This window comes from Archocentrus centrarchus, chromosome 21 (genome assembly GCF_007364275.1).
Source record: "Archocentrus centrarchus isolate MPI-CPG fArcCen1 chromosome 21, fArcCen1, whole genome shotgun sequence".
Lineage (NCBI taxonomy): Eukaryota > Metazoa > Chordata > Actinopteri > Cichliformes > Cichlidae > Archocentrus > Archocentrus centrarchus.
The window spans coordinates 20988807-21010777 of NC_044366.1; the positions used below are offsets into that span (position 1 = coordinate 20988807).

A 21971-nucleotide genomic window follows, 5' to 3' on the forward strand; every position below is an offset into this window, starting at 1 on the left:
TTTATGGGCTGTTGTGAAGAGGAAGATGTTTCACTTTTTGAATGGAATTACTGAAATAAACCAACTTTTTCATGATATTCTAATTTTATGACCAGCACCTGTATATTTCTATCATCAAGCAGGCATCAGTGCACATTACTGTAATTTAGACGTATGGTACCAGCAACACATAAACTTCAATATAAACTAGGAGAACATAAATGAAATGGAAACAGGGATATAAATGGACACCAAAAACTTCCACCTTTTGTTCTGTTCATTAACCAGCTTTCTCTGCGGTGATGTTGGAGCCTTCATGTTGCCCATCTTTTGCTTCCACAGCTGTCAGAGAGGTGCCTGAGGCAGACAATACAGAACATTTTTTTAAAACTCTGCAGTGTATCCGCAGACTTTTGAAAAACTTCCATAATTCAACACATATTAAAAATAAATAAATATTTTACTGCCAAACTATCAATTCTTTCAAGAAGGGCAACTTGTACATAACTAAAAGAACTTGTACATAACTAAATGATAAATAATATATAAGTATTTAAATAGTTTTAATTTAAATTAAGTCATTAGTATCAATACATTTTGAGGGACATAAAAGGGAACTACAAATTAACTGTTACTGACCTCTTGCCCTATCTGCAGTTCTTCACGTTCTTGTCTGTGAACATCTTCCGCTCTCCTGGGAGGGGTCAAGTCAGGCTGCCCACCATCACGCGCAATATTAGGAAAAAACCTAATCACACACAAAAGAACGGCACAGTACGCAAAATTTACAGTTAGGTCTCGAAATGTTTGGACAGTTTTCCCTCTGTTACACCATCACAATAGATATGAAATAAAACAGTCAATTCAAGTGCAGACTCTTAGTTCTAATTCTAATTTCTCCTATCTCATTGTACATCCTGTATAATGACAATAAAAGGCATTCTATTCTATTCTATTCTATTCTATTCTAACACTTTCAACAAAAATACTGCATTACTGGCAGCTGAACTGGGACAGATAAACAATTATAAACAGACTGTCCAATTTAGATACTTTATTGAAGTTTCCTCCTTTGTGATCCTTCACTGCAGCCGTCTTCAGTTATTTTAAGTTCATGGCTCTTTCTGCCTTTGCTTTTGTCTTCAGCAGCTAAGATGCAGCTCAGTCAGGGTGAGATCAGGTGACCGACTCAGTCCACTACCTCCAAAAACTCCTCAGTTACTTTCAGTGTGTTTCTGGTGATTGTCCAACTGTACTATGAGGCACTGAATAATGCAATGGTTAGGCAGAACAGTGGAGCTGTATGCGAGTATGACTTCGCTCTATTGTTTCATGTGGCCTATTGAGGTCACTGGAACAAAGGTGTGAATGGGGGTTGAGACGTCTGGGAAGGGAGCTCAGGACAGCACTGTAAGCGGGGGAAAGTTGGTGACGTAATCCACCTCCTCTGTTCAGTGATGGTTGTTCACAGTGGACATAGATAGCTTCTTTCACTCCTCTTTCAAACCATCTGTCTTCCCTGTCCAAAATGTGAACATTGGCATCCTCAAAAGAGTGCCCTTTCTCCTTCAGATGCAGATGTACAGCTGAGTCTTGTCCTGTCGTTGTCGCTATTCTATGTTGTGCCATTCGTTTGTGAAGAGGCTGCTTGGTTTCTCCAATGTAGAGGTCCGAGCACTCTTCACTGCACTGGACAGCATACACTACATTGCTGATCTTGTGTTTGGGGGGTTTGTCCTTGGGATGAACCAGTTTTTGCCTTAGGGTGTGAGTTGGTTTGAAGTACACTGGGATGTGTTGGAATATGATATATGCTACATACATTTAGATGTCATGCTTGGAGAAAATTCTTCTGAGTTTCTCTGACAAGCCTGCCACATAAGGGATGACAATGTTCTTCCTCTTGTCCTTCTTATTCTTTATTCTCTGTAGTTTGTGTTTGGCCTTCATTCCTGTGCATCTTAGCTGATTTGATGAAGGCCCAGTTGGGGTAACCACATGTTTTGAGGGCTTTCTTAATATGTGTGTGTTCCTTTTGTTTCCCTTCTGCCTCAGAGGGAACACTTTCTGCCCGGTGTTGTAGGGTCCTGATCACCCCAAGTTTGTGTTCCAGAGGGTGGTGGGAGTCAAAGAGGAGATGCTGGTCTGTGTGTGTGGGCTTCCGGTAAACTTCAATGTTGAGGCTTCCATCTTCCTTGATAAGCACCGCACAGTCCAGGAAAGGTAACTTGTTATCTCTGGTGTCCACCCTGGTAAAACGTATGTATTTATCCACTGAGTTAATGTGACGAGTGAAGGCTTCTACTTCTTGGGTTTTGATTTTGACCCAGGTGTCATCTACATATCCGTACCAGTGGCTAGGTGCCACCCCTTTGAAAGAACCAAGAGCTTTACTTTCCACTTCCTCCATGTAAAGGTTGGCTAGGTTGGGAGACACTGGGGAGCCCATGGCACATCCATGTTTCTGTCTGTAGAATCCATTGTTGTATTTGAAATACGTTGTGGTAAGGTAGAGGTCTAAAAGTGCACAAATCTGATCTGGGGTGAAGCTGGTTCTGTTCTGTAAGGAGTCGTCTTCCTGTAGTCATCTTCTGACGGTCTCCACTGCCTCAGTTGTGGGTATGCAAGTGAAAAGTGAAACCACATCAAAGGACACTATGGTTTCATTTGGATTCAGTACAAGATTATGGACCTTGTTTGTAAAATCTGTGGAGTTTTCAGTGTGGTGGGGTGTGTTGCCAACAAGTGGTGATAAGATGGTGGTGAGGTGTTTGGAAATGTTGTAGGTGACCGAGTTTATACTGCTGATAATGGGTCGGAGTGGGAGTGGGAGTCCATAAATGCATGGAGTAGTTTCTCCAGGGTACAGGCGGTAGTAAGTGGGGCGGTCAATGGCGTTTTCCTTTTCAAGTTGTTGCAGGCAGCAAATGACTTTTTTCTTGTAGTTGCTTGTGGGATCACGTCTCAAGACGTCATAAGTATTGTTGTCACTGAGGAGTGTAGTAATTTTGTTGTGGTAATCTGATGAATTCAGCACAACCGTGCACCTCCCCTTGTCAGCTGGCAGTATGGTGATGTTTTGATCCTTACTTAGGGCTGTGATGGCCTTCTTCTCCTGAATGGTGAGGTTGGATGGAGGAAGTCTTGCACTGGAGAGGGTGGCTGAGACTTTCATCCTGATCTATTCTGCTTCAGGTTGGGATAGTTTGTTATTTCTTATAACGGTTTCTGTTGCTGTGATGAGGTCTACTATGGGAAGCTGTTGTGGGGCTATGGCAAAATTGAATCCTTTGGCTAGCACATTTTCTTCTGGTTTGGTGAGGACCCTGTCTGATAGGTTCTTCACCCACTTCTCTTGGTTTCCATTGCTTATGGTGTCTTCCTGTTTGTTAACAGATGAATGGTATGTCTTGGTTTGCAGAGTTTGAAATTTACGGAGTTGTCTTTCCTTGCCTTTGATGTGTTGTGTGAGCTGGGCTTTGTCCACAAATGTAAAAACTTCTTCTACGATGGTGTGAGGTAAGAGTGATGAGCGTTCCTGTCTTGTCTGGTGGATTTTGTTCTGGAGTGCATCTATGGTGAAATGGACCTGTCTAATCCTTTCACTCAAAAGGTGGTTCTGTGCTCTCCATATAATTTGATCAGCTCTATGTCCTTTTACTGTGGACCCAAGGTGCAAACTCTTGGGAGCCAGTCTGGACTGTCTGCATCTCAAGTTGAAATGAAGGTGGTTCCTGTAGTCCGCTAGTTTTCTTGAGTCCCTTTCATACTCCCGCTCCAATTGAAGGGCATTCCTCCCAAAGTGCAAGGCAATATGTCTGTGTAGATTCTCAGTCATCCAGGTCATAGTAGTCTCTGGAGCTTGAAAAAAAGGCGACTCAGTCGAATCTACACCTGGATGACTGAGAATCTACACAGACATTTAGAGTCTTAGTTTGTTTAATGTTCCTTATTTGTTAGTTATAGTTATTCATAGTGTTTCTCTGTTCCCTGTGTGGTACCCCTGTGTCTGTCCTGTCCCTCTGTCATGTCTCCGGTCTTATATGTTTTGTTGTGTTGTTTATTTCCTGTGGAGTGTGTCAAGTCTGCATTTCTGTCTTTGTCTAGTTGTTTCCTGTTTTACTTTGACAGTCCATTGTCCCAGGTCCTTTTTGTTTAGTTTTACTTCATTGTCTCATCTGTACCATTAGTTGCAGCTGTGCCCTCACCTGTTCCCTAATTACCCTTCTGTGTATTTATTGTCTCAGTCTTCCCCGTGTCTCTTGTCAGATTGTTGTTGTCTGATGGCTGTGTCCTGTTCTCTGGCTCCCTGTTTCTAGCTATATTCCAGTTTAGGTTATTCTGTCAGTTTGCTTTGTATCTCGGTCCTTTTTTCCCACTGCACTTCTACTTCAATAAATCCTCATTTACTATCACTTCTACTTGCCATCTCTGGAGTCCTGCATTTGGGTCCTCACCATCTTACACAGCCACACAACCCATTCACGTACTGTGACATGAACTACAGCTGAGCTGAGCTAACTAGTACGTTTTGTTTTTCATAAAAAGTACCAACACTGTCAATTTGGCCACTCCTAATATTTGTACTCCTTCCCTGATTAATTTGTTTAGATTTTGCAGCGTATGTACAGCCTGTTTAATTTGCATTGAGACCTTCTTTGACCACATGTTGGATGTTCGCACAAACAGCTTCCAAACTGCAAATGCCACACTTGGAATCCTCTCCATACTTAAGAACTAACCAAGGAGCAGTCCACACAACTTATAAGTGAACTGTCCAATTAATTTGGACTGTGTATAAATACAAAAACATTTTTGTTCAACACCTTTGATTTAAAGAGTCTGCACTTCAATTTGGACACTAAGCACATATGCTTTAAAATCAGGAGTATTATATATTATATAGATGCAGGTTAATGTATGAAGTACCTCTGAAAATGTCCGGATTTATAAAGGTACCATGCCGCAGCTCCAACAACATTCAGGGAAAGCAAAACACCAAATAAGGCCCATGCAGCAGCGCATGCTCCTACAGGGACACAAGATTGAAAAATATAACCAGAATAATATCCCAGAAAGTTGATTTTGTTCATCTGGATGCAGTGTTTCCAGTGGGGGACTCATCAAAGTGCCTTCTCCTGTGTGTGATTTAGAGATGGTTCCATGTGCAGCTGGAGGTGACAAAACTGGAGATGTGATGTTCCTTGGGTGTGAGCAGGATGGACAACAATTGAAATGATTACATCAAAAGGACAGCTTAGGATGAGTGTTTTGGAGACAAAACAGGCAGACGAAGGTTAGCAGATATACTGGACAAAAGGATGTTGAATGCAGAGCTGCCAGGCAGGAGGAAGACCCCAAAGAAGATTCATGAATGCAGTGAAAGAGGACATGCAGAGGGTTGGTGTGACAGAAGACGATGCTAGAGACAGGGTGAGCTGAAGGAAGGGGATTTACTGTGATGACCCCTAAAAGGAGCAGCCAATAGACAACAACATAACCAACACATTCAAAAATACTGGCAGCTACCCCTCAGGCTCCTAGCAGTAGAATCTCTTTTAGGTTGAGGGGTAAGAACACCCTTGTGCAACAAGTTCTGAGCTACAAAAGTAAAGCAGACAAACTTGATACGAGCATGAATCACAACTGCACAGCCACATCCACACTGACCTCACCTGATGCCACGTGCACATAGAGCTGAGCGTGATTTCTTCCATATGCGTTAGATGCTTCACACTGATAGAGGCCATTTAGGTCAGAGGTCAGACTCAGCAGTTGTAGCTTTGCAGCTTCTACTTTGACTGCAGACTGCAGCAGAGACTGACCAGATCTGGAAAAACATGAATGAGGCTCAACATGAAAAGTACAAAGAGGGCAGAAAAATGTGAGTGGTGCCAAAATTCTAATTAATTTCAGTTATTAGCTCTTTGTGTTAGCGCTTTCCTTGCTCACACCAAGATGTCATAATCTGTCATTTTAACCTAAATACAAGATCAAACCTCACTCACAATTTCTGTTTCTGTGAAGACAATTTTGTTTTAATAAAGTTTCGTATTGCATTACTTTGTATCGATGAGCAGAGCCCGGCTAACTCTATGTTTGCAGTCTTGTACATTGGTCTGTAACTTGAGGATAAAATTTTGAACAATTTCTTCGATATTTTTAATGATTTTAGCATATTTTGTGGAAGATTAATATGAGGATTCAATAGGCTGCATCTAAACAGCAGAAAGTTCTGATGGCAGACAGTAAAATCAATGAGTGGCATTTTAATATGAAAAGAGTTGAGATAAAATATACAGTGTAAATAAAACTGCCTTACCATGTGAGAACATATTATTATTACTGTAATTCCACTGTGATTCTCTGAACATGATAATGCATCTGTTACCAAAAATCACTTTAAAATAATCAGGGGGTGGAGCTTAAAGGCGTTTGAGACATTTTAACACATTCACACAAATTCTGCTCTTACAAATTTGAGTTTCTTTTGTGTATTTTTATTTCACGCTGTTGTATTTTGCAGTTGTACTCTTGCACTCTTTACTCCAACACATTTATTTGGCAGCAACAGTTAAAAGTGAATATTTTACAGTTGAAGATATGAACACATTCTCCACTGCTTGGTATTATTTCATGTTTTAATTAGTCTCACTGTTTGAATTTAATAATTGGTTTATTTTATATGATGTTTGGATCAAATTTGACCTGATTTCAAAGTTTAGGTATGTATATAAAGTAGCATTTGATTCTTTTTTTTATTAGAACAAGACTTTGTGATTTGTTGTTATCCTCAGAAACAGCTTTTTTAACACAAGATGAGAGTTGCTTAGTGCATGAATGACAAACTTGCTCCCATTAGGTGTGTTTGGGACCTTACTGTGGATGATCAGCTCCACGCCCAACTCTGCTACTGCCCTTATAAATATTATAGTCTACAGTTTATTTTCCAAACTTCACTCCCAACATTACTGAAAGTGTTTTTACTAATGTGTGTTACATGTTATATAGCACTAAATAAGATACCCCTCTCTCTCTCTCAAGGCTTTTCTAACACAGATTACTTAAAACAAACAAAAAGCAGCCTTCAGCATTGAAATGAATGTTTCTTCTTTACCTGCTCCATGTAAAGTTTGCATTTGGGTTGGCTTCTGTCACACACTCAAATGAGTGCTCTGAAATCACTCTGATGTCCACTTCTGTGGGAGAGACTGCAAAAGAGAGAGAGAGAGAGAGAGAGATTCAGGGAGTGATCCTTTCACACATTCAAGGTTGTCAAAAGCTCACTTACAATCATGTTCAACTGCACTGCATGGATCTTATGACCGGGAAGATGGGAAGCACAAGGAACTATTTTGTATAATGAGTTTGAAACAGCTCTTACTTTTTGATTTGGTGTCTTCTCATGCTGGAAGCAGTAATCCATAAACAGATAAATAGTCATCAATAACTCTCAAATCATAACTGATTGGTACTTCTACTTCACCATCGCTTGGATTGCCAACACATGTCAGCTGCATCATTTTAGCTGCTGACAGTCAGCTCTGACCTGAACATCTGCAGGTCTCTGAAAAATGTTAAATAATGAATGTTAAATTGACTCTTGTTGACACCTGAGCTCAGGTGAACAAAGCTCATTCGAGGCAGCTGAAACCTCCACGTTCTGGCTATATTGACCTCAATCATCACTTATTTTGTGCTGCTCTCAAAAGTTCACAATAACTCCCAGACTAAGGCTCTTTGCAGCAGGAACTGCTGAATTTATTCTTAGGTTTCTATTTTAGCAAAATGTCTGTTTAGGTTTTTCATTAGCAAATTGTAGGAATTAACGTAACTTATAGTTGAAGTACATCAGTAGAATTCAGCTGAGGCGGGTAGAGTGACTTTACTGGGTGGCCACCGAGGCTCATCATGAGGCAAACTCATGATGGCAGGGAAAATGTTGCAATCCCACAGAGGGAAAAAAAGAAGTAAACAAACATTTAATGTTACTTGTTGTAAGTATGTAAAATATTTTGAGGAATTTGTCTGTTTTTATGAAAACACTGATGTAGAATATTGTAATATTAGATTAAATAATTTAAATACGTAAATCAAAAGTGACACAAAAGAAGCCAAATCATGAACTACATGAGCAGCTGATACCTACAGTAGACCTGTATGGTGAAGGGCAGAGTTACTTCTGTAGACAGGGAGTCACCGCTGATGACACACTGGACCAGGTGACGGTTAATCTCTCTCGTAGGTACACCAAACAGAGAGCTGACTGTGGTGGTCGTACCGTTGTCGTACTGGGTGGAGTTTGTCGTTGTCCTCACTTTTTCTGCCAAAGTACCAGTGAGCCACCTCACCTCTGCAGGAGGCCTCGAACCAGCAGCCGTGCAGGTAGCAAATAAAACCTCTTCTGTACCCAAAGTGGGAAGATTGTCCTCGACGCTTGTGGAAGGAGGCACTGGGAGAGTTACAACACAGAAATAAGTCAACATGAAGCAGGGTGGTGAGAGTATCTCTGTCTCCATCTCGCATGCAAACACCCAGGATATTATAAATAAAAACTGCTTTTTAGGCACTGGGAGAGTTACAACACACAAGTCAACATGCAAGTAATATGGTGAAAATAACTCTGTCTCACACACAAACACCCAGAATATTAAAAAACATTTTTTTTTTTAATACCAAATACTTTTAGAGGAATCTCAGTCTTCTGATTTCCACTGGGAAACAAGGTGAAGATGCACGTGTAGCTGCCTTCATCCTTCAGGGTAACATTGGATAACTGGAGTGTGGCGTTTTTGGCATTAAAATTCCCAATATATTTAAATCGATGATCATGCCCATTGACAAACAATGGTCCACCTTTGGGTATGATAGTATAAAAATTGTCATTGTCAGGTTTTTCTCTAGTCCTCCTCTGCCAGGTAATCTGTGTCAGGTCATCATTGGTATCAATGACGTGGCACGGTAAGATAGCGGTACCTCCTTGAACCACTGTCGCATTTCCGCCAATCACCCGGAGAGCTGAAAAGAACATGAGATACATGAGATCACAGTTTTGGCTTTCCATAATTAAATGAACATGACGTGATCATGATGAAAATGTATGTTTTCCCGGCAGAACGCAAAGCAAAAGCTTTCTTGCAATTTCTTTAAAACACTCATTTATTAACGCTATCAACAACATGGGAAGTAACAGCTGCTACGAAGTTATGCTCAGTTATGCGTCCAGTGCGTGTGTCCGTGTGACGTTAACATATGGTATAAATAAGTTGCTGCTACGCTGTGGCTCTTCCTCTAAAGTGAGTCTATGCTAACTAATCTCTGTATATTTTTAATATAGATATAATCCAGGTAATGCGGAATAACAGTTTGATGTAAGCTTGCCTTTGTCTGATAACAGCAGACTAACATTAGCAAGCGTAATGACTAATCCTGAACCTGACACGGCGTTAGCCTTAAACCCTTTGATCTGTAGTTACATCAGCACCACGAGCAACGACATTGGCAACATACTGTCAGCTTCCCTGGACAGCAGGAGCGCAGATATCAACACCAAACGGCAGGCTGTCACGGAAAAATGGTGCGGTATTAACATATAAACAGAACTGTCCGTGAAAACAGACATTACTGCTGCCAGGAGAAACAAATATCCACACACCGCAGCACCTACGCCATCTTACACTTTGGAGACAAACGCTGATGGGTCGGTCGTGAACGAACCGGCTCTTTGAAGTGAACGAACGGAGTTGGTTCATGATAGTGAACCGTTTCTTTATTTCTTTTCGTTCATTTCGTTTTCTTTTTTCTTTTTTTTGTGGAAGCCGCACGTGATTGGTTAAGATGAATGGTAGCATATGATCGTCTACACTGAGCGGGAGGGGAGGGTCCACGGACACTGCACAGTGAGTAAACCAACACCAGAGAGGGAGGGGCTCCTGCAAAATTCGCTGGGAGAGGGGAAAGAGCCAGAGGAAGTTGCACATTACATCGAGGCTACACGCAGGAATGTTGAGGAAAATGAGTGATGAAAAACGTAGTACTGACTGGACACATTTTAACCTTTTACCTCCAAATATGTTGAAGGAGACCTTCAAAAGTGCCGCTGGCACTTCCGGCAACAAATGCCGTAATACCACTCCATGACTGTGAAGTGCAATTTCTGAGCTTTCAGGAACCGTTTGAATTTTTTTTGATAGCACGAATGGCCGCAGAGTTACGGTAAAAAGCCACTTGATCAAGTTCCTTTGACCAGCTGACTCTGCGGTCTTAATCAGCTGTTCGTGGATAGTAAGGTCAGGAAACCCGCGATTCAGCAGCGGTCGCCTGGCGTTAAAGGATTAATGTGATAGAGTGTAGACTGCAAATTTAAAATTTAATATCGAGCAGGCTCCACAAACAACCTGCACAGGCATATATGAATTGTTCATCCCTCACTGCAATTAGAAGAACAAAACAGGGCAGGTCATCAGGCAGGAGAAACAGGATGAACTGCTCAAAGGCCCTTGGTGTTTCTGATTTCCAATCTTTTGTTTTATAATTTGTATTTGGAGCACTCTATTATATGTTGAGTATATAAAGAAACGTTTGCTATAGGCCTAATGTATGTTTTTACATTAGTAATTCATTTTACACGTTTTTAAAATTAAAATCTAAGGAGCCATTTGGGAGCCGAAAGAGCCGGCTCTTCTTTGGGAGCCGAGCCTAAAGAGCCGGCTCTCTGAAAAGAGCCGGAATTCCCATCACTAGACGGCTCTTGAAAATAATTTGCGCAACTACATCTCTATATACTTATGGTAACCTTTTTTTTTTTCTTTTCTTTTCTTTTGTCGCTCCTTTGTTGGGATAAACATATCTCTAATCACTTTGGGACAAAAACATTTAATGTGATATTAAGGAAATAATAACAAAAGACTGCAAATTATTTGGCAGTTTAGTCTCATTAATTGTGCTTAACGTGGGTGTACGAAAACACGAGAATTAAAAAAAAATGATTGTAAAACAAAATTCTTTAAAATAGAGGCTCAAATTTGATCTTATTACTGAAAATATAATATTATTAGGTTATTTGTGAATGGGAAATTCTTTTGATGCTGTAGTCATATAAACTGAAAATGATCTCAGAAGCGATAACATGTTTACTGAGCATATGGAGGTGTTTGCAGAAAACAATTTACAATTTTTGCAAAAGTGAACAGGATATTATATGGATTTTTGGAATAAGTTCAAAATGCTGCAGCCATATAACTTATAAAAGGATCTCAGAGGCACCTGAAGACAACTTGAACAGGAATATTGGGTTAATAGTTGATAACAGTTTGAATTTTTTTTATGCAGTTATAACCGTGTACCTAAATATGATTATATGTTGGTATAATTATACATATTTCTTCTCAAATAATTACAAAATTGTGCCATTAACCATTTTAAACTAGTCTTTTTCATAAAGACATTTTGAGTAAGAGGATGAGACTCAGGCGCAGACTTGGAAAATGTTCACAAGTTTATTTACGATCAAAGGGGGCGTTTCCATATGAAGCCCGTGTCGAGTCTCATGTTTTTCTGAATATCACGAGTACCCCCCCCCCCCCCCCCCCCCCCCAAAATCACGTGACTGCCTCGTTACGTGCCTGGTTTCTTCCTGAGTAAAAATCTATAAAGCCTCCCACACAAGCACTTCCTGGAACTGTTTATCTACAAACACACTCCACACACTGTCTATATACAATACTTCATTGGTGTACCACAACCGATCTATTGATACTTTGATATACCACGATCAGGATGGATTTATTTCTTCTGGCTTTACAATACAAATGGAGATTTTGACATGATACTGATATGATTATGCAAAAAGATCTACGAACCAACATGTAACATGACAGTAGGAATGCTGTACATGAAATGTCCAGCTGCTGAGCCTCCCCTGAAACAAAAACAAACACACAAGATAGTCTCTCTCTCTCTCTCTCTAACAGTGGAGAGTAAGACTGAGTGAGCACACATGGAGGACCACAACACTAAATGCTTCTAAATGGTAACTCTGTCTGCATCCTTTAAAACTTGCACAGTTTGTCTTAATCAGTCTTTACATTTTCTATAATATAACCAACAATAATGAACCTCTTATCTCTAACTTACTCAGGTAGTTACCCAAGTTATCATTTTGTTATGGCTATAAGTTGTGGCATAAAGGATAATAAATTCTCACCATCTGCTGGTCATTTAATCATAAGCTGGTGAATCATTCATCTACATTTATGCTGCGCATTCAAACCTTGTTCAAAAGAGAGAAAAAAAAAGTCTGACAGCAGATCAAGTTTGCAAAAACCTAATGTTGTCAAAACTGATTTACGCAAGAACATCAGTCGTATTAAAAAGCACAAACACTCCCCTCACTCCCGTCCCCAGCCTCCAACTGGAAAAAAGACAGTCTGTGCGGACGAGCACGGCTCAAATGCAAAAAATATTATTAAAATATTAACTATACAAAGATGGCTATAGAGGTTTATTTGTAAAGCTGAACATGCTGCTTACTCAGTGAGGTGTTCAAGTAAAACTTTAATTATAGTAGCCCTTCAATTGTCATCATTCTCTGATCCACTCGCCACCATCTTGCTTGTTTCTCCTCTCTCCTTTTTCACTTCCTCTTCATTTTCATTAAGTGGTTTGTTTACTGTCATTAGGCTTGTTCAAACAGAACCACACACACCACTTGCAAAGGGAGTAAGTGGAGTCAAGTCTCACCTACTGCCATTAAAAACACTGCATGTTGCCACTGCTGTACTTCATCTTACAGAACCAGCCTTTACCTTTTACTTTCTTGTGAGGATGATGTTTGAATAAAACTGAGCAGTCACATCAATAATGGAAAGCATTTAAGTTCAATTCAAACGTTCACAAGCATGACACAAGAGGCAGGACTAAACAAAACAGGACAAAAATATGTTAAATCTATTTATCATCTTTTAGATTTCCAGATTTTTAAAAAAGAAAACCAAAAGCAGAAAACTGTATCAGGCTACAATCAGTTTGGTAGGCTGAGTGGATTTTAATGCTGTTTATGCAAATCCATTTGGTTTTGTACCCCTTTGGGAAATAAAGCAGCAGCTGAAAGTACCTATGTGTAGGCCTGATGAATCTTTTCTTCATTATTTATTTTTTACCAGACTGTAGATTTGTCATGATGTATTGCTGAAGCTATGAGTTTATTTCATATAGAAAATTATATTTAGAAACAAATTAAAATATAATAGTGCCCATTTATGTTAGGTTATATGGGACAGTAAATGCAGGCTAAACCGGGTCGTTTGCAGTGTTGTGGTACAGTTTACAGTGGTGGACTATGTTGGACTGGTGCAGGGCAGACTATGATATCAGTGGTCACTGCTCAGTTAGCTCCTGGCAGCACGAGAGATATAAAAAAGAGAGATGGGACTCTGAAAGGATTCTAAATAAAGATTTATGGGAGAATTTTGCAACATCAAAACTGGTGGTAGAGCTATAACTTCAAGGGGGAAAAGTTTTAAAATGTTATTTGTGGGCAAAGTGCATCCATCCATTCACCCACCCTATTTTCTTCTGCTTATCTGGGGCCGGGTCAATGGGGCAATTGCTTAAGCAGAGAGGCCCAGACCTTCCTCTCCTCAGCCACCTCCTCCAGCTTATCCAGCGGAACACCAAGGTGTTCCCAGACCAGCCGAGATATCATCTCTCCAGCGCTCGTTCTTTCTGTAGCTACCCAAAGCTCGTGATCATAGGTGAGGGTAGGGATGTAGGTTGACTGGTAAATTGTCAGCTTTGCTTTCATGCTCAGCTCTTCATCATAACGGATGAGCGCAGCATCCGTATCACTGTAGCTGCAACCCAATCTGTGTCTCAGTCTCCCGTTCCTCTTACATGTGAATAAGACCCCAAGATACTTAAACTCCTCCATTTGGGGCAGCAACTCGCTCCTGACCCAGAGTGGGCACTCCACCCTTTTCTGGCTGAGGACCATGCCCTCAGACTTGGAAATGCTGATTCTCATTCCTGCTATTTCACACTTGGTTAAGCTGAAGGCCACCACCTGAGGCAGCCAACAGAACTACATCATCCACAAAAAGTAGAGGTGAGATTATGAGGCCACAAAGGTGGATGCCTTCCACCCCTACACCTAGAAATTCTGTCCATACAAATTATGAACAGAGTCTGTATCAAAGGGCAGAATGGGTCACCATATTTGTTTCTTACTGACAGCTCCAGGACTGAGTACAAACAGTGCACACATTTGACGTAGAGCTCGAGGACTGTGAGGAATTTGACAAAGTGTAGGGGATTTTATTTGTGGACTCTACATTTAACTGATTTCACAAAGAAGCTCAACACAAGAGTCGGCTGTCATTCTCAGGTATGAAAGAGAGAAGACAGCAGGTGGGGTCGCAGCAAAGGTCTTGGAAGAAGAGAACAGTCATGCTGATTGGCATCATCCTCAAGGCCCCTAACAGAAAATGCAAATCAAAGTTACTTTTACATTAAACATGGGCAAAGTTTTGAGAACGATAAGAAAAAAATAAGATCCACACGTCTTCTTGGTGTCATGCAGTTACGCACCATTTTCAAGCCCCTTCAGTGGTTTTGCATGAGTCCCGGGAGGCTGGAAGCTCCTGAGGTGTTCAGCTTTAGTGCAGTTTAGCTTCCACCTCAATATGCAGCAGTTACACACAACACAGAAGGACAGAAACCTTTAATTACTTTTAATGTGACTTACATGCATGGGGAGTGCCTCACAGTTTAATGTGAATTTTAACCCTTTATAGGTCACTAAAGTCAACCTTACAGTGTTATTGGAGGACATATGAACTCATTACTTTTGTGACATTTTTCAAAATATTTCATTTTCATGTCAAAAATCACGTTCAGTGAAGTTTCTGTATTTGGTTCCTCAGTGAACAAAAAAAAAAGTCCAGGTTTTAATATAAAGAAGTTTTAATATAAAAAATACAAAAAAAGACATATATGGTGAAAGGAAGATGTATTTTAGTACATTTCAACAGATTCATTACAACATCACTTTTTAGAACATTAAAATGACCATATGCTTCATATAAAGTGTGTGGAAATGACCAAAAATAGCTACTTCTCCTATAAAAGGTTAAGGATGTGTTACTGGGTCTCACTTTCTCACCAAAAAACTGAATGAAGTTATGTCTTGGCTGTTAGGTTTAAGGCCAAATTAATGTTTAGGCTGGGCTAAAATTTTGAATTATGCATTTAGTTATGATGGTTAAGGTTATGGAACGAGTCTATACAACAAATGTCCCGTGAGTGTGTGTGTGTAAATGAGAGAAAGGCAAGGCACCATTTATGTAGTAATGCTGACTAGACTTTAATAAAAATAAATCTGAAAATAATTTAAGGTTTGGAGTTAAAATGCACACTTTTAACTAACGCTAATAAGGATTATGAGGGATTCAGCTAAATTTACCCTGCTCAAAAATACACAATTAAAATACAAAAGCTTGTGGGCAATGAAGGCTCTGCAGGCGGGCAGCATGAATACATTCTGAGAATATGGACTGAATATATGAAAACATGGAATGCCATTAAATATATTCTTTAAATTCGACATTATACTAACATGATCACACAAAGAACACCTACTTTCTGATCTGCCACCCAATATTTGAATCAATGACAAATCTGGTGGAAAAAACTACTGATGAAACAATTGAAGTTTATTAATTTGCAGTGCACTAGTGATCCAAAGGAACAACACAATTTCTGGGCTCTATGTGCCTGTATAGACTGGCCACTGCTCTCCAGCTACAGTGGTAGAATTTAAGAATACTCAACAAACCAATTTCAGCAACATGGGATCGGTCCACCAAGGCCTTCACCTTTGACCGGCATCTGATCCACACTGCACTGGACCTCTATGACCCCTCCAGCAGGTGGTGAATCCACTGGAGTGCTTGCACATGTGGTTTTTTTACTGTAGGTTAAGCCATTCCAAGCCCCTCCCCTGGGCATGGCTCCAGGTTGGGGCTGCAGTAACTGAGATCTGGGACAAGATAACTTGGTCCACTTTTGCATTTTTCATCATAGAGGTCTTTTGAATCCCTCTTGGTCTGGCCTATGAGCCTATGAGCAATTTGCCTGAGACCCTACCAGAGGCAAACTCCCCTGATAACACAGCTCCTGGGATCACTAGGGCACACAAACTCCTCCACCTCGATAAGGTGTTAGTTCATGGAGGGTTGTGTAGCCCATCCAATGTTTCTGTTTCTTTTATTTGTACCAAAGCAGGTGAAATAGATTCCAATGGTTTGTCCTTTCTAACCGGACAGACTGACATCCCTGAAGTTTAACTGATAATTGAGCGTTCCCTTAATTTTGAGCAGTTCACTATTATCAAATTTCAGACAGTCTCAACAAAACCTACCAGCATCATAAACTTTGCAGAAATAAGTAAGCTAGTATTTGACAGAACTATCAGTTACAGTCTGTATCATTATCACACAAGAGATAGGAACAATTTCCATAACAGTGACATTATATAAAGTTGTTCCCCTATTTGCCTATTCGCCCTATTTCACCTATATGCCATACACAAATAAGTGCTTAAAATATCCCTGTTATCTCACAACTCAATGACAGTTGATAAAAGCTGGACAATGGTGTTAGTCAGCACACTCATTTAGACCCATCCATGTTTCAAATCAGTTGATTGGATGGATTTAAAGGTCTGGACCAGGTCAAAAAAATATTAGAAATTAAGACAGTGGTATTGCACTTGCGTGACTTAGAATTTCTTGTTTTACTAAGTGTACTGTGTGGTCTTGTATTTATTTTTATAGTATTAAAAGCTATATTCATTACTTTTATCATTTTAGAAACTATATTTTAAAAGTGATTTCAGGTCACAGTAGTGAAGATAATCACGGTGCACAGAGGTCACCAAATTTCTGCAGAGTCAATCACTACAGACCTCCAAACTTCATGCTCTTAATGCTTCAGCATACCAAGACATTTTGGACAATTTGGTTCTCCCAACCTTGTGGGAACAGTTTGGGGATGGCCCCTTCTTGTTCCAACATGACTGCACACCAGTGCACAAAGCAAAGTCCATAAACTTCCCCTGAAGTTACTGTTTGCTGGGTAAACTAGCTGAAAGTCATTTTCTTTAAACCAGTTCAGCTACAATTTATAACAAGAAACAACAAAGAAAAACCTGTACAGCTTATATTAGCGTCTGCAGGATACAAAAAAGAAAAACCCCAGCAACATAAAGAAATCAGTTAGTGGAAACAAATTGCTTTATTTAAGGCAATGAATTTTGTTTGTATGTTAGGTTTCTTTTTCTTTTTCAGTTTCAGGTTTTATCTTTCAATGTCATTTTTGGGCATTATTCTGGCTCCATGACTGATCAGAGAAACCTGAACCTCCTAACTACACTCTCCTGGAAAATACTTTAGCTTATTTATTTATTTATTTTACAAGCAGTTAAATGAAAAAAAAATTATTAGCAGAATAAAGATCTATGATTTTTCTTACAGTTACAAAAATGATTAAATAAATCAAACAGAAAGCAGCAATTTTTTTTTTTCATTGTGTCTCATATACAGACATGGGCAGTTCTGTACTATTATAGTATTATGTACCATGTGGGAACCTTACTGCCTGAGATTACAGAGTGAGTGTGTGCACCCTGAGCTTTGGCTGCTCAGTAGAAATTTCAGGGGGATTGTGTGGTGTGAATGTTTGTGCTGTCTCGGTGATGTATTAAAGCTGCTGTCTGTGTGGGCTTATGTGGTGCACTGGTAATACATCTGTTTCATATAGAAGCACTGTGGTCCTTTGTAGCTTCACAGTTCATGTTATCAGGCAGAATAAATAACAATCACAGAAAAACTGTCATATTCATATCATCAACCAAAGCTTCAATCAGACAGCCAGACCAACTGCAGCCTTTGGTGCTTTTCAAAGTGTTAGGGATTTTTTTTTACTCAATGAAAAAAGGACAAATGTTTAAAATTAAACTCCAGCAAGTTAATTTATAAGCAGTAGATCAACCAAATAATAAACAATTAAATAATACATTAGACAGAGAGCAACAGACAGAAAGTGCTGACTAACTTCTCTGTCTCAGTGCATCTTAGCTTGAGGTTCGGCCACAGAACGTACAATTAAAGCATCACCAACGTCACCATGTTCTGTCATTAATCTGGACAAGATTGCTCTGTACTAATTAAATTGAAACATCAGGAGAGAAGATGTGCTGACTCCACTGCTGATGAGAGAAATCAGGGTCATGAAAAACCAGCTTGGACAAGACCGAATGACGAAGGCCCCAGAGCTTATTTATGTTTAGATAAGTGGCAGTATAAAGACATTATGGTTAGTCAGGAACATGGGCTCAGAGGGAGAGAGAGTGCACAGACAGAGGCCTGTCTCATCCTCTGAGTTCCCACATGCATGTGTGATTTTTCTGATTCTTTAATATATTAAATGTCTTACTTTTTTAAATAAAGTGTTTCAGGTGTCTTCCTTCACAAACAAACCTATTACCTGTCAAAAGGCATAATGAGCAATATAGGGCAAAATGTAAATGCTGAATTTACAGTAACCACATTAATACAACAGTTTTGAACTGCTTTTTAAAGCAGTTCAAAACTGTTGGTGGAAAACACAAGTACAGATCTCAAATAGTTCTTGATGAAAAAAAAAGAAGGGATAGTTAAAGCCCCATCTTACATGCTGTCGCAGTGACAGGCAAGGGCAGGGAAATGGATACCAAGTACTTCCATCTGTTCTTCATCTGTTTGTTAACCAGCTGACTGTTGGTGGAGCCTTCAGTCCAAATGTCCATCTTTTGCTGCCACAGCTGTCAGAGAAGATTGCTGAGCAGACAATTCAAAGGATATGCTTAGTTCTTTCAAGAAGGGCTGAGTTAATCAAATGTTTTGTACGTAACTAAAACTTAAATATATCTTTCTTATAAATGCATATCAGAGTTCTACATTAACTTAAGTTGTTAGTGCCAACATATTTTGAGGGACATATTTAACTGCCCCGCAACCCTGAAAAGGATGAGCAGAAGAAAATGGATGGATATTTAACTGTGAGGGAAACAGATGAGAACTAATTATCAAATTAACTCTTACTGACCTCTTCCTGTTGTACTTCCTGCTCTGCTCTGTCACTATCTTGTTCATTTCTTGGGGCACTCTGCCACAAACCCATCAAACTATAGAAAACAATGACACAGTATGCACAATTTTTGGACAGTAACACAATTTTGCTTCTGTGAGACACTGACCAATCAAGTTTACTGTACTTGGCTGACACTGAATTATATACAAGTATTGTCAAATCACAAATAAACATCAGTGACTCCATATACGAGACTGAATTCACTGTGTTTTAAAGAGGATGTTGTACTTTTCAGATTATCAGCTGGTGCAAATATTTCCGTACATTGCATTATGTGTGTAGGCTTTAATATCAGTTATGCTCAGAGGTGGGAAGTAACGAAGTACAAATACTTCGTTACTGTACTTAAGTAGATTTTTCAGGTATCTGTACTTTACTTAAGTATTTATTTTTCTGACTACTTTTTACTTTTACTCCCTACATTTTTACGCAAGTATCTGTACTTTCTACTTCTTACATTTTCAAACAGACTCGTTACTTTTTAACGTCAGAGAGAAGTTTGCATTTCCGGTCAGTGCGCCTTCAAACATAAAACGATTTGAGCCTAAACGGAGGAATAATAACATATAAGAGACAATCGTACTGCGTATCCTTCATCACCGGGCTTATCTCGTACAAAGGGATTAAATACGCAAACCCATATAATTTATGTCTCATTTATAGCGCTATAATCAGGGGTCACAGCGGGCCGGACCGAGTCCGTAAGTTGCGCTGCGGCACATAAACAGCTTAGCTAGCGCTACTGAAGAGGAGCGAGCATGAAGGGAGTAACGTGTGGCAGGTAAATGCAACGTTTCTAAATGCTCAACAAATATCAGCAAACACACAAAGTGTGTGCAGTTTGTCACACAGTGTGTCTGCTAGCTAAAAGAAGAGCTGCTGTATTTCAGGGAGAGCAAAGAGAGAGAAGTTCACTCAGAGATGGAGAAAGAGGACAGGAGAGGAAGAAGAGAGGTTAGATTTAAAGGTAAGGACTGGAAAACAAACTGAAGTATGCTGACTTTGTGTTATTCAAAGATTGTATGAAAATACTGCAGTTTAGTGTGTAATAAATAGGTTAGCTTGTTGTACTGTATTTACAGTAAAGCTCTGTGTTGGACTGGAGCACAGTGTTTGTGTTCATGGTCAGAGTTACAGGTTACATCAGTGCAGCAGAGATGAGTTTGAATCTGCTGATGCTGAGATTCATTCACTGAATCCAACATTTCTACAGCCTGTATGCTGTCAGTGTAGGGGATGGAGATCAGCTCAGAGAGCTGTGAAATACTGGGTGTTTAGGTGGAGGCACAGTCACCCTCTACTATGGAGGACACAGAGAACAGAGCTGTGTTTAAATTCCCTTTCACAGTTTGTGTCCTACATAACAGATTCAAGCTGAGTGCATTCATTAGAATTAAAATTTAGATTGGAATAACATTTGTATTCTCATGTACTATTTTATATTATTACAATAATATATAATGAGGTTCGGTTTGTTTTACACAAAAATAGCAGGTAGAAACATCCTCCAAAGAACTACTTTTACTTTCTTACTTTGAGTACATTTCAGAGCCTGTACTTTTTTACTTTTACTTAAGTAGAGAAGTTGAACCAGTACTTCGACTTTTACTAAAGTATTTTTTAACATAAGTACTTGTACTTCTACTTAAGTACAGAATGTCAGTACTTTTGCCACCTCTGGTTATGCTACATATAATGTTACATGTTAAGTGTATGCAGGGTTGTTGTTCGAAGTACCTTTGAAAACGTCCAGATTTATAAAGGTACCATGCTGCAGTCCCAACAACATTCAGGGAAAGCAAAACACCAAATAAGGCCCAAGCAGCAGAACATGATCCTACAGGGACACAACAATGAAGGATATAATGAGAATGAGATGATATATTGTTCTCTCACACTTTGATTGCATTTAGTTCTATATTTCACATTTTGATGACTCATATAGTAGTACTCAGATAGAAACAACATGCAACATCTGTACCCAACACATTCAAAAACTTCCTCCAGTTGGAAACTTCAGAGGCACAAAAGTAAATGAGACAAACTTGATATGACCATGAAAAGCGCCTAACTGGTGAAATTAACTTCAATAATATCATGAGTTGTAGTGGGTGGAGCATCAGGCAGCCATTCATTTGCTGACAGACTGTAGATTACAGCATCCAGTTCTTTAAGCTAGCTTCTCACCAAGAAATTCTAATCTCTTCTTTTGACATCATTATAAAACATCCACAGGGAGCGTCCATGTCGCTGCTCTTAGTTTACATGTTCAAGTTTCTATTTATATCCTTTGATGGAAGTCCACAGAAGACAGAATAACATCACAATACCACAACATCCACAAAAGCTCAAATCCAAAAATCAGAAACAAATTCATAAGATTTTAACAAACTGCACAGCTAAATCCAAGCTGACCTCACCTGGTGCCACATGCACATAGAGCTCAGTGTGTTTTCTTCCATATGTATTAGATGCTTCGCACTGATAGAGGCCATTTAGGTCAGAGGTCAGACTCAGCAGTTGTAGCTTTGCACCCTCATCTTTGACAGCAGACGGCAGCAGAGACTGGCCAGATCTGGAAAAACATGATCAAGGCTCAACATGAAATTAATCAGAACCAAAACAAACAAAAACATCAACATGAGTGCTCAACTGTCATATTGTGAAGTTTGCGGATGACACAGCAGTGGTCGCATGCATTGCTAACAACGAGTCCAGCTACAGGCAGGAGGTGGAACACCTGGAGGGTTGGTGCAGAGATGATTGTGGACTTCAGAAAGGTCAGACACCCCCTCCACCCCCTC

At 39.7% G+C, this 21971-nt stretch overlaps 2 protein-coding genes across 4 annotated transcripts in view; both read right to left on the reverse strand.

The window, feature by feature from the left end:
• LOC115800702 (nectin-2-like) lies at positions 1 to 15984 on the reverse strand. Its single transcript, XM_030758200.1, has 9 exons — positions 15852 to 15984; positions 9657 to 9746; positions 8656 to 8997; positions 8129 to 8431; positions 7097 to 7190; positions 5655 to 5809; positions 4909 to 5008; positions 619 to 727; positions 1 to 336 (listed from the first exon to the last, which is right to left on the reverse strand). The coding sequence occupies exons 1-9, from the start codon at positions 15982 to 15984 to the stop codon at positions 325 to 327; spliced, it is 1338 nt and encodes a 445-aa protein (XP_030614060.1). The 3' UTR covers positions 1 to 324.
• LOC115800418 (nectin-2-like) overlaps positions 14155 to 21971 on the reverse strand; it is a 16333-nt gene continuing 8516 nt past the window's right edge. Inside the window, exons 5-10 of one of the 3 annotated variants that reach the window (XM_030757763.1) lie at positions 21588 to 21742; positions 20905 to 21004; positions 19123 to 19201; positions 18709 to 18854; positions 14566 to 14654; positions 14155 to 14452 (exon numbers count right to left, since the gene is read on the reverse strand). In XM_030757763.1, coding sequence (XP_030613623.1) covers positions 18807 to 18854; positions 19123 to 19201; positions 20905 to 21004; positions 21588 to 21742 — 382 coding nt within the window. In that variant the 3' untranslated portion in view covers positions 14155 to 14452; positions 14566 to 14654; positions 18709 to 18806. Of the gene's footprint in view, positions 14453 to 14565; positions 18855 to 19122; positions 19202 to 20904; positions 21005 to 21587; positions 21743 to 21971 lie in introns of all 3 variants that reach the window. The other 2 variants (XM_030757762.1, XM_030757765.1) reach the window with 2 other exon arrangements.